General features: G+C 40.8%; 1 protein-coding gene across 1 annotated transcript; it reads right to left on the bottom strand.

Moving 5' to 3' along the window:
- Positions 1-4,076: 4,076 nt before the first annotated feature.
- On the bottom strand, positions 4,077-13,229 carry LOC126484088 (ejaculatory bulb-specific protein 3-like). The gene is made up of 2 exons (XM_050107461.1): positions 12,994-13,229; positions 4,077-4,485 (listed from the first exon to the last, which is right to left on the bottom strand). Exons 1-2 carry the CDS (start codon positions 13,187-13,189, stop codon positions 4,289-4,291), a joined length of 393 nt encoding a protein of 130 aa, XP_049963418.1. The 5' UTR covers positions 13,190-13,229; the 3' UTR covers positions 4,077-4,288.
- Positions 13,230-13,774: the final 545 nt, after the last annotated feature.

Raw genomic sequence — 13,774 nt, 5'->3', positions numbered from 1 at the left:
GATAGCACTGTGTGATTGTATCTCTCCAAGACAAGGCTGAACATTTGTCGCTGATTGCCACTCAAGAACAGGTATTTACTGCAGACCCCTTCATTATGACAGACCTCCTTGGTTGCTGCCATCATTGGAAGTGATGTCATTGTTGCAGACATCACTTGTGCATGCGCATTTTGTAATATGTTTGTGCCCTGGCAGATCCCAGTTACTTGGTACTCTATAATTTCCAGTGGTGTCGTCTAGGAACAGAGTTCTCCATATGTAACGTACATGCAACCAAATCCGCAGCACAAGCGGCTAAAACAACGTATATGTAACAAAATATGTAACATAGCTACAGCCAATATTTCCTATGTTCGTCTGTGAAACTGGACTGAGTAAGCAACCTGAGCTATCAGTAAACGGAAACTAACCTGCATAACACTGTGTGTGTCTAACTTCAAACTAAAATTTCAGTACGCAATCTGACTCCGTATTTGAATATTAATTTACAAGTTACACAGAATCTGACTTACATGATATGTTATGGTCTGTCAGTGTCTCCGATTTGGCCCTAAGTTTTACACTCACCTCTTTAGATGACTGCTTTTTTTGCATGTGGTCTACAGCAATGCGCAGCATGCAGCAGAAGAGGCTAAAGCTTATTGTTACTAAGAATGAATTTAATATAAAGGAGTTTACTTGGTTCCTGTTAACTACTAAATGTCTTTTCCGAAGCGATTTCATTAAGTCTATTTAAAACTTCTGAATCATTATGAACAAGTATTAATAATGACAATAACAAAATGACATGTGTGTCAATATTGGCTGAGTGCTAGATTAACAAATTATTTCAGTTTCTAAAATGCATCAATATTTTGTAACCACAGCATATTATTTAGATGCGGAGAATAACTAATATTATTTGGATGATAAGGAGGTTCCTTTCACTGGCAAGCAAAACATGGGATTGTTGCTAACTCCAACTAACAATCACGAACCTAACCCTGCAATTAATTTTTCGCTATGTATGAGAATTTTACCGTAAAATTCATCTTCAAGCGTAGTTTAGCCATCCCGATCTCTCCTGGCTATATAAATGATATCAGGCCTTGAGTGTGGTAAGATCTGCCATCACCGCCGTTACATGTCGTTTAACTCCGAACTCTCGACCGACACTACTACTTCAACTCTTGCAAACACACCTCGACTCACAACAATGCTTAGAGTCACGCTGCCACGTTTCGCCCTCAGATTGTTACTATCGATATCTGAGTGCCTTGCACAACGCAAAGAATAGTATTAAGTTGGATATACGGTTTTATTCAATGGAGACTTCCGACTCTCTCCTTACAAGATGACTTTCTCCCGGGGACTAGGAGTCCCTGTGACGTCAGAAAGAGGAAATCAGCATATATTTGTACCCTACAGACTCAGCAGAGTTGTACATCTTCATTTAAAATAAATCTTTAATACAAACATTTTCACATCTAGTCTGTATTATGGTTCTTACAGATTGGATTAATAGAAACAAATATCGACATATGTAGCGAAGTTCGGTGGTAGAGACTGTTACAATAATGGTACGAGATGCAGTTGGTCAGTTGCAGAAGAGGCATCAAGTGTGGAGGACGACACTTCCACAGTGTAAGTATCAAAAAATGGTTCAAATGGCTCTGAGCACTATGGGACTTAACTTCTGAGGTCATCAGTCCCCTAGAACTTAGAACTACTTAAACCTAACTAACCTAAGGACATCACACACATCCATGCCCGAGGCAGGATTCGAACCTGCGACCGTAGCGGTCGCGCGGTTCCAGACTGTAGCGCCTAGAACCGCTCGGCCTCTCCGGCCGGCTGTGTAAGTTTCGTGTGTACCTAAACACTGAATATTATCAACAACTTATTTTCTTGGTAGTAATTATGGTAACTATAATTATGGTAACTCTCCCATCCAGTAGGAGCAGAGAGTAGCGAAAAAATTATTTCACAAGTTTCCCCGAAGCACGTAAAAGCTTCGCCGTCGAAATATGGTATTTCGTTAGGTACTGTTTGCTGCCTTAGGCGTACTTCACGAGAGTATTTTGTAACCAAGATGTAGAAACACCTTGTACGTCATATATATATTACTTCGATGGTGTGCATCACGGATCAGTTGTTTTCTTTATTTTTTGTTTTCATATTTTTAATTGAGAGAATATTGTATGTAACAATTGTTCACACCCTTCGTGACACCATTATCCCCGATTGAAATCATATATTAGGTGTTAACCCTTACAACATCTCTGCAGCACGCCCCCATCACCATAAACATACCATCTCACCAAACTTTAGAATGAAAAGGAATTTTCTTTATGTATATATATCAGCTGACGGAAATTTATTGATTATTATTTCTTGTAGTTGTTTTATTGAATCACGCACTAATGAATCAATGGAATAATTGGCGCTGCTTATTTCTAACAGTCTCAGGCAATGTAGAAGTCAGACAGTGCAAATCTCCAAATGAGAAATCTTGTACGCATCAGAAACGCTGATCATATCAAGATCCTAAAGACAACACTAATCAGAAAAAGCCTGCGTCCCGATAATACTGAAGAAGGTTACTGTAGAGGAGGCAAGAGACCGAACAGATATCTAATATAGTACATGACCTGAAAACGTCGGCTGAAATCTGACGCGCATAAGAGATATCGGGCCGCCGACGAACTGAGTAGATGTTGGGACACACATAAAAGCGTTAACAACATAACGCTCATCACAAGCGGAAAGGAAACTTAAGACGAAAGCACTTTAGTCGGAAGAAAGGAAGAAAATGCATGGCGAGAAGTTCAAAGAAGAGTGGCGCCAGAGAAAACCTCACATAAATTAGATGCTTCACTTGGTACTCTAGCGACCTAAATGAAAACAATAATAATAATAATAACAATAATACTGTGTAGCTCCTAAGCATTATAGTAGGCATTATACAGAGAGATTTTTGCTAACGTTTAGACACTCCCTAAGCAATCTAGATAACATTTAGGCAAATAATTAGACAATGGGGTCGCAAATGTAAAGAAATACCTAAAGAGCGGATGACAAATGTTGGACTGTGACATCACCTCATGACGTTCCTCTCTAAAAATGCAGTGGTAGAGCCAAGTGTACAAGTCGTTGTGGATCGGTGCCTACTTGCACTACTTAAGCTCAGGGCTCGAGTTTCGCGTGTGCTAGGGAGTATCATTTTTTATTTTTTTGCACTTAGTTGGAGAGTTGTATGTTTATACTGAGATATATTTTATATTTTCCAGTCTCGCGCTCTCCGTTGGAACGAGCCAAAAGGAAAGAAATGCAAGATAAAACCCAAAAATATTTAAATTTTTCATCGTGTGTTCGAAAGCAAGCAACCGGTCGTTCAATCCTCCCTTCACGCACATGCCCTATCGCTGCAAGTGCTGCGAGGTACGTCATCTGCTGATGTCATATGGTCGAATTTCTAATCTATTTTTGGGATATTACCCGATATTTGCGACTCCATGTGTCGTATATTAAATGACTTGTCTCAGTGTCATTTGTAACGCTTTGCGGTTTTCAATCCTTAATAAGGATCGTCTTATAGAGTTGGGTTGCACTGGAAAATTAGTCGCATTATCTATTGCGAAGTAAATAATGAAGCAATTCGTGATCCACTGCAATAACTACAACCACTCGGAGATACTTGTGGGCAGTATATACCTCAACTTTCCTGCCACAGATGCGTATTACAAATTACAAACTGCATGTAGCTGTAACCTCCACCACATTGTGTCACATGTTAATGCTAATATAAGAAAAAAATGTATTTCTTGGTAACATACCCAACCATTATTACATCGATAGTAAATAGTGAGAGTAGTAATGATATTTTTAAAATAATTTAGTTTCACTGATGAAACAGTATTGAACGATTGGATTTTCACCCCCCAGAAAATTTCATTTTAGTCTTCAGGGGGTGATTAGTCGCACGTTTGGAACCACTGCTATACGTTAAGATTCAAACAAGTTAGAGAAAAGTAGTCCTTGGTGAGGGGTTCATATTATGACGCAGGAATTATCATCCGACCAACCAAACACTGAAATGCAAATTTAACAAGAAACGTTTATTTCCTATCATAATAATAGTAAAATAGTGAACAAGAGTAAGCTAAGAAATTCCGGTGAGTGACCAAATTGCATGAAGTTGTCACATGACTTTAAGATAATGGACAATTTCTGTAAAGAGACAGGATTTGCTGTTGAACTGTGTACGAGAGCTGCGATTGCTCAGAGGGGAATCGGACTGGCGTGGCGCTCAGAGAGTGACGCCGTACTGCTTCCAGGTGTCGGCGTTCTTCTTTGTGTACTCGCCCGTGGGGTCGAACTTGGCCTTCAGCTTGGTCCACTCTGCAGGGTGCTTCTCTGTGATGTGCTTCAGGCTCTTGATAATCCTCTCCAGCTGGCTAGGCGAGCAGTCTCCACATCCCGTCGCCAATAATTTTGGCAGCCTGCCTGTAGATATGTCAAAGAAAATCATGTGAAACAGTCTCATTGCAATTTTTCCACTTACATTTAATATTCTTTCAGATTTATATTCATATTGAAACACAGTATACAATCCACCATTTCATATGGTTAGCACCATGTACGGACAGTGCCTGTAGTACTGCAGGACCAAGTGTTACTTAGGACTGTAGTTGAGCTTCCGAGTATGAAAATAAACATGAAATTTGTTCTTTTCTGTTTCTGCAAACCGAGACTATGAGGTTTTTCGTAAGCTATTGAGCTCTGTGATTGCCAATTACTTGTTTAATGAGGCACTCCGTTTCGGAATTCTGTCTCAATAGCTGCTGTGAGGTGAGTTTGGCAAATTACGCTGTGACCAAGGATAGTGCAATTAAACCATTCACCAAGAGACATGTGGCCGTTACTCACAAACGGTGATGCTGCTTCGAATGAGAAAAGATTAACAACTCACAAAATAATAGATTGCCTATTCCGTGGAATTTTGGTGGAATCCACGTAACCCATCGTATTTTTAACACTGAGCGACTGGAATGGAAACCTACCAGAGGATTTTATTCCTTCTCTTGATCTGAGCAGTATTAAAATAATGACGAGCGTTCCTTCAGACGGAAAGATAGGCACATGCCAGATACCGGTTACTCACCTACGGCGAATAAAATAGTTGTTATTGAGAAAAATAAACAACTTATCTGTCGCACAACACAATGGTCAGTGTATTGTCAGCCTAATCATAACACTCTTTTGGGATATTCCTACTTTCGTAATAATACAGACCATTTTCTTGATTTGTGTAGCCTGTTGTATAATTAGTTTATTAACGCTGATAATGTGCATGCAACAATTGAAATGCTTTTTCTCATCACGGCGAACCAATTAAGACATTGTAATTTGTGACTGCCTTTCGACTGTTTCTAGCTTGCAGTGGCAATGTGACGTTCAAATGCATGTAGTACAGTGTGTCGTATTACATTATTACATCCATATCAGAGTAATCACATTGAGACTTCTATACTTCAGATCTTGGACGCTTTTTACCAGGAGCACAAAGGGATCACACCTGTGGAGATTATCACTGTAGTGTTGACAGATTGCCAACACTACGCACATTATTTAAGGGAGGCGGCCATTAAGCAAGCAGGCGGACTTGATGGTCTGAAACAGGATAATTCATAAATTCTATAAAGAAAAGTACGTAGCTGCTGGAATATTTAACTTTAATCCACCATTTGTGTACAGCGTTCTTGATGAGACATTTCATACGATAACTATCAAACTATGTAAGGCTAATGGCGCCTTGCTAGGTCGTAGCCATGGACTTAGCTGACGGCTATTCTAACTATCTGCTCGGCTAATGAGCGATGCTTCGTCAGTGTAGTCGCTAGCAATGTCGTCCGTACAACTGGGGCGAGTGCTAGTCCGTCTCTCGAGACCTGCCTTGTGGTGACGCTCGGTCTGCGATCACACAGTGGCGACACGCGGGTCCGACATGTACTAGTGGACCGCGACCGATTTAAAGCTACCACCTAGCAAGAGTGGTGTCTGGCGGTGACACCACAATCACTTTCTAAATTTTTGTAACAGATCGTACAGATATGCCAGAATACTAGGCAGCCAGAAGATAACCTTCTTTTACTTTCCTAGCTTGATTCTTAACCACATAATTTTCCTTGCTTCACTACCCTCTGTCCCTTCTTACGACCTGAAAACATCGCGGAGGCATATGATACAATTCCAGTGGCCAATGGCTCATCAGTCGCTGAAGTATGCATTTTTCTTGACAGAAGAAAAACAAAATAAAAGTATACAGATATAGATAACAGAAAAGTATAATGTACTAACGAAGAAAGATTGAGCGTTTAAATGGCGAAAAATGAAACACTACCCAAGACAATGAAATTTAGTACACAGTAAGGCAAAATTTATCGTATGGGCAATACTACCACTGCTCATATGCACCGTTCCGATGTGAGCATATGTCCGGGCTACTTTTCCGCTCCCCGCCTCAAATTTCCCACGGTGCTAGCGAGGCAAGCGCGACGGGAGAAACTGTGCCTCAACCACAACGCCGCGCGACCTGGCGCAGGCGCGTGTCGCGTCCCAGTCGCGTCGCCTCGCAATTTGCGCGGTCCCATTTGAACCTGCGATATTACAAAAACGCGCGCTTCGCTGCGTCGCGCCACACGCGCTATACGCGTCTCAATTTGTGCCTAGCCTATTAGGGTTGAGCACTGACAGAAACGGCCAAGTGGAGCATGCGTTCCGCAGAAGCCGCTATCAGCTAAAGCGGGCTGGAAATAGAGTTGTCATGCTCTACAGGGGCGAACATTTAATGCCATAAGAGATGGCAGAAATGGCGACGGCAGTTCATGATGGTCAAAGTGACGGAGCCCTGCAGTGCGGTCAGAGGGGGCGGGAGGTTATTCTGTTGGGGTGAAAACTATTTGAGAATAGTGTACCTTGCGAAAAAGTTTTTGTGGCTGAAGATGGCAATAGGACATGCTTTTAATGAGATGATGTGTGGGGGCACAAATAATGGTCATCAGTTGCACTTTGAAGAATCCTCTCATGGGAGGAGCGTTGCATACCTGCCACCGAATATTAGAGATATGGTTTTCTTTATCAAAGTTGTAACGATCTGGGGGGGGATTGAACATCCGGATAGTCTTCTGAAAGAAGTATGAACTTTAGGTGATTATCTTCAGATTCATGACCTGTGTACTGGAAGTAATGTTTTTGTAAAGGCCACTGGAATTCGTCATCTGAGTGCAAACACGGGCGCCATGTGTCCAGAAGATAGTTGAGTATGATGTGAAGAAGATCATCAACCCAGGGATTGTGCAAGAGTACATCCGTATTGGCATTCATCAAAGACATATCTCGCTGGTGCTCGAGCATCAGATTTTGGCATGGAGAGCCACAGTGGAGTACGTGGCAGTTAGATTTTGATAAGTCTTGGTTTCACTACAAGGAGCACATGAAGTCGATTCCCTGTAACAGAGTTTTTTTGTTTGTATAGCGATGTTCCTTTAGCTCTTGTGGAGTATGACATACACTAAATTACTTGATTATGGGAGAACACTTGACTTGAAATTCTGTCCCTGGCTAGTAAGCAAACAGAAATATTGACTCATGTTCTAACTTATTCTGAGGTAATTAGGAGCCATAGAAATGTGCGACTGGCATATTGCATCCACTTCGAATGCCCACAATACAATATATATTATCTGTACAGCGGTCGATGCTCCAGTGAGCAGGTCAGTGGTGCAGTTCAACTGCTGTCTTTACGTCAGTATATTATATCTACCGCTAAGCAGTATCAGCCAGTTTTTTGTGCGTGTTGATCAATCGTGGATAGAGGTCAGTCGCCAACCAGCCGTGTATTTTCAGATATTATTTTAATTAGAAAACAAGTTTCGGCATTTCATTAACGCCATTTTCAGCACCTGAGCCCTCCATGTATACAGAATCACATACACCGATATATGCATAATTGGAACCATCAATATCTGGAATCCGAGAATTTTTTATGACAGCTGTGCGCACCTGCAGTCAGAGAAAAGTGTGCTCAGATGTTGTCAAGTTCCACAAAAAATTCACTGCTGGTTTTGCTGACTCCAGTTTAGCGTCTATCGATTTATTTGATCCTGTAACTATGGAGTGCACAGGGTATTGAGGATGGCATTAATGAGATGCCCAAACGGTGTTCTAAATAAAATAACATCTGAAAATATAGGGCTGCTTGACAACTTTTCTTTGGTAAAAATTCTTTGCTAAATAATCGTTGTGCCCGTCTAAAAACTGAGGTCGCAGTCTAAAGAAAGTCAAACATACTTTCTGCCAGTCTCTAAATTAAATGCGGGGTAGAATGCAATATTGTGCACTTTATACAGTTTTATGAGAAAAAATTTATTCGTTATTCTTGATAATCACGAGCTTGTACCCTGTCTCTGATGACCTCTCCATTAATGATTCGTGAAACATTAATGTTTGTTTTCAAGCAGAAGGTGAAAAACGAAAGCTTCTTTGAACTCAAAGCACTACAGTTATGAAGCCCTATTAAATCTCTTTTATATGGGTGGCGTTCAATAGGTAATGCAACACAGTGTCTTTCTGAAATCAATATGAGTTTTTTTTTTTTTTAGGATTCCAATAGAATGTACTATTCCCCACTCATTCCACTGTTAAACACTGTTTTCAAAATCATCTCTGTTCAATACGACGACCATACGCCACCATACTGTGAGGCCCTTTACGCACATATCGTGCCTTTCTCCTCTACGACGTCGGAGCCAACGTCTTGCTGCGTCAATAACTTCCACATCATCCACGTACTTCTTCCCTCTGAATGCTTCCTTCATTAGTTCAAACAGGTGGAAGTTGGAAGCTGCGAGATCCTGGCTGTAGGTCGATGAGGAGGAACAGTCTAACGAAGTTCCGTGAACTTCTCTTGCCTGCGCAGCCTTGTTTTGTCATGGAAAGCGAGAAGTTCTTTGTCTTCTTTGTGGTAACGAACAGGCTGATGTCGTTTCTACAGTTTCACGAGACCGGCTGAGGGCACGGCTTTGAACGTTTTTCTTTGGAGGAGAGTTGGTGTTGGACAACTCCATTTTTTTGTTTTTTTGTTTCCAGTTCGAAGTGATGAATCCATATTTCATCGCCTGCGAAGATGTTCGAGGAAAAATTGAGACGATAAGCTTTGTAAAGCGCAAGCAGTTCCGCTCAGATGGTCCTTCATTGCTCTTTACAGGGTTCCGGCGGGTGGCCAGGAACCTGAAGGTCACACACCTTTTAGTCCCCCTACTGCTGGACGAGTGTAACAGCACCACCAACAGAAACGTCCAGTTGTGTGGCGAAGAGTTTGATTCGATTTGCCGATCACCCTCAATGTGTCTGTAAGCTCGAACATCGCAGGAGTCAGCTGTGTCCGGCCGGCTGACACATGCAGATTGGACAGGTTTATACGACCTTTCGCTGATGATGAGAGACGTGCCGCCCAAAGACTTACCGCGCTTTTGTTTATTACCAAGTCTCCGTTGAAATTCTGATGGTGCCTACAAGTATTCTCGATGCTCTCGTTTTCCACAAAGAGAAAAAGAACGGATCTCTGTTACCAATGTCATTTTGAAGCCTATGTATACCACAGCGACTTATCAGAACTATATGACACTATAGGGGCATATATAACGATGTCCCAGAACGATCTCCGGAGTTTTTAGACTGTAACTGAGCGAGAAAACAATTTGTTTCATCCCTTATTGAACGCCCTTCATATACGCTTATGGATTTCTTGATTGTGTTGTCAGGGAATATAAAGTATGCACAGAAAATATTATTAAAAAATCAGTGGTTTAAGGTCAACGCCTTTATAAAAGAAGGCAATAACTATGGAACTCATTGTATGGTTTACATGACTGCCACAATATTTCAATGCTAGTGGAGGACCAGGTAACAAAAAGTTAGGTGTGGAGTTTCAGTATCCCTTTACCCTGTTCTCTTTGCATACCTTCTATATTTATACTAAATAATGTAGTAAACATTTACTCCGTTTTGATTTCGGCATTTTAAAAAATAAACAACATTTGCAATGGATCCGGTTGAAAAGATGACTCAATAGCATTACTTAGAAATCAGATGTTTTCTCGTTGTGTCCAGTATTGTGAAAGTTGTCACGGGTCTTGGAAACTTGGAAGACACTTTATGATGTGGAGTTCTACAGCCGTTTCCCTATGTTCAAAGCTAATATCTCACTATTTAGCAAATATAAGAAAAGTAATAGGCCGTCAACAATGAAAATACGTTCCAACATCTTTCCACAAATAGCTAGAGACAGCGTAAGACTTTATCAGTCTGTTGACTGTTGTAAGGAAGGGTAATGCTATCAAGCAGAAAATATTGAGCACAATACAAGAAACATAGAAATTATAATTAAATAGAGGAACTGCTTTACGGAACAACAAAATACAGGGAGATTCAAATAAAACAATATTGCCCACGCCGTTCACCCATCTCGTAAATTATGCATTATAAATGTGTCCCTTCTAAACGAAAAGAACTTTGTGAAAACAATAGACAAGAGGTAGGTACTTTGACAAAAAAGCTCAGTAAATTCGAAACGTCGAAATAAGATGTCAGACAAATAGGACAGGAAGTAGCATAAAGTGGAACTACCTATTGTAGACGAAACTTCCTCACGTATGTTGCTGCCCATTACCTGCATACAGAAAATAGACCTATATTGAAATATAAAAGGTATTATCGTAGAAAATAGTAGAAACATATAAGGGAAGATCTCCAAGAGCAGCCAACATACGAACACAGAAGAAGGTGTCCAGAAAGTGTTCAACATTGGGCGTTTGCACTGGCGTAGAAAGAAGCTGATAATATTCTGTTCAATGACATTGAAGAGTTGGACCGACTAATTTGAATAACACACGATAACCACTTCGTTACTGGAGCATATTTACTGAATGACCTCTGAAAATGTTCCTTGCAATCTGTTTTCCTAATATTTGAGTTTATCTGCCTGGGTTCGGTTACGACAGCATGTCTAAGATTATTATATCATGACGATGATCTGTCTTCGTGTCGCAGTTATCTGACTTAAGAATGACGTTTTTAGCTCTCGCTTAGTTGATGTACACAATTCAAAAGTCTAAAATATATCTGAGATAATAGTATCACTTGCATCAAGCACCTTGACGTTACTAAGAAATTGTCGGGAAATAATGACCTGCTAACTACAGTAATGGAGGAAATACTGCAATTACTGATAAACGTTAAAGACGTTGTTATCACTAACGATAACCTCAACACGATGGTAGCTCTAAACATCACTACATGTCTGTAGAGATTTATACCTAACGAACGTTGCGAAGGGTGCTGTGCAAACAATGAATTAAAGCCCAATATTTTTCTAAATAAGAGTCGTTAGAAATAAATGCTGGATAGGGCCACCCTGATCTATCTCAGCACATACAAGCTTGAACTACGTCCGTCATTTATGCCCAGACAAGAACGACCTTCAGTTAAATTCGTTCACCTGGGTATAGTAGTCATGCGATGTGAAGAAAGAGACTTCATGACGAAGAGGAGCTGGTGGACGTTGAAGCTCCAGGGAGAGTGCGGTGACTGCTGTGTTTCGAAGTAGACTTTCCCAAAAAGTCAGTTTTCGTTTTTCGCTAATTGCCTCAAACATAATCTTAAATTGTTCCATTTAATACTCATTTTGTGTACTCTGTACAAAAATTTTAAAATCAGGTAAATGGTAGGAAGAAGTGTCAATGACACGACAAGTATTAAACCAAGGCTTTTGTCCAAAGCTTTGCCAATGGAGAAATTAAGGGACGCATAGAATGCTGGTTGTCTTCTTCTAATCGACGAATTATTGTTGCTGCAGTTTGGAACTGGGCAACAACATTGCCATTAGGGTGGTCATACGATTAAATAAATTAGAGTCGCAGGTAAATTAACAATAATATACTACTTAAGTATAGGATCAACAGCTGGACCTTAAAACGATGCAGTAATACTTAATACTGACCAACAGAAAGTGCCATAATTACTTTCATCGGAATTGTGCGTTTAAAGTATACGTAGGGCATTGATATTGTACGAAACGTCGTCGTACAAGACTATCCGAGAGGAAAGGAAACATCTGTACACTAACATGTATGAAAAGAATCGTTCACTTAGGCACAAACAACTTGACACGGCGAAGCGAAGGAGATTATTGCAAAGCTGATGGAAACTCGGTTCGCCGAGAGAAGACGCAAAGATGATCCTCTTTTACATAGAAGCGATGATCGTGCGAAAATTTCAAGAGAAAGTCAAAAAGAGTTTGCAAGACGTGGAAATTGGAGAGGTATCACATATTTGGCAGGAAACTAGTTCATACAGCACTGTGGATTATATGGGGGTGCTAACAAAATACAGTATATAAACCAGGGAAGTAGAAAATGATGTGATCATCCAAACTGTCACTGATTCTTTGTTTAGATTAAAGCAAAAGGCGAATTGTAGGCCCTATGAAACATTACCTTAACGGCTAAGAGTATTTTTAGCAGGAGATGAAATTTTCAATATGTTAGAACACTTAAATGCTATAAGTTAGTGTAACATTGTTGTGACCAGGACAAAATAATACGTCTTCTTGGCGTCACGTGATTTGTCTGTTGTAAACCTGTTATTGCTCGTAGTGGACCACAATACCACCTGACTCTAATCAGGCAACTGACAATGAATAATAAACGGAGTCTCCTGAAGAGGTACCATAAAACCTGTTAAGGAAACGGAACAGAATTTTTAGCTATTAATATCCAGCATGATTTAGTGATTTTGCATATCAGAGTGCTATACCATTTTCCATGAGCGTATTATTTAATCGAACATCTGTAGCTTCCAGGAAAACGGGAAGAGAGGTTTGACAATGGTGAACAGTGTAAGAAAGAAGCGAGAAAGGCACAATACAGAATGAAGTTTAACAACCGCACTTACTTTTGATCTCCTTGCCCTCGTTGGTGCACTTCCCATCATCTGCATCGAGCATGCACTGGATGTAGGATTTCAAGAGGCGGTCGTTGTTGAGGATCTCGTCCACGTTGAAGTTGTCGAGCTTGTCTTGCGGCGCGGCTTTCGCCGGAATGGCAACAGCAGCCACGAGGCAGCAGTAGAAGATCAGGTTTCTTGCCATGACCACCGGGGCGCTTCGCACAGACTGTGATGTGCGATATCTGGTGAGCTCCTCTTATACCGCCGGTCTGACGAATGAATGCATGAAGGGGTAACGAGGTATCGAGGTGTGGCGCCTTGGGGAAGAACTAGCACTCGCACCTACGATAAAGCGAAATCTGCGTGGATGTTTCTCAACTCCCGAGACCTTGAATAGGCAGTTCTCACTGTATTAACCCACGAGCATCCTGCGGTATGGGAACCAGCAGAATAATCGACACTATTAATGAGCAGTACATATAGTGTGGTGCGGTTTTCTTAAATATGCGGAACACTTTGCAGTTACTTTTCATCACAGAGAAAAAGCACCAACGACAGTGCCATTATCTTCCACAATTACATTAATGTTATTTTATCAGAGTTAACGGAAAACGTCCTATGTGAAAGTAGCCATAGCTGAATCGTGTTCAGCAAATTTCATCTCCATGGAAGGTGAGATGTCGAACTCTATGCGAAAAGATCAATAAATTGGTCTCTATTAACAGCAGGAAAATCGCGTGCGGGAATAACATCCAGGACAATATACGTGTTAATATGATGAAACATG

The sequence above is a fragment of the Schistocerca serialis genome, chromosome 6 (assembly GCF_023864345.2).
Source record: "Schistocerca serialis cubense isolate TAMUIC-IGC-003099 chromosome 6, iqSchSeri2.2, whole genome shotgun sequence".
In the NCBI taxonomy this organism is placed as follows: Eukaryota; Metazoa; Arthropoda; class Insecta; order Orthoptera; family Acrididae; genus Schistocerca; species Schistocerca serialis.
This window is presented reverse-complemented; position numbering and strand designations above follow the sequence as displayed.

Excerpts from the sequence above, each read along its gene's own strand:
- LOC126484088 (XM_050107461.1), bottom strand. The coding sequence starts at position 13,189 with ATGGCAAGAAACCTGATCTTCTACTGCTGCCTCGTGGCTGCTGTTGCC. Across the intron at positions 4,486-12,993 it reads CGAGGGCAAGGAGATCAAAA|GCAGGCTGCCAAAATTATTG; the intron begins GTAAGTGCGGTT and ends ACATATCTACAG.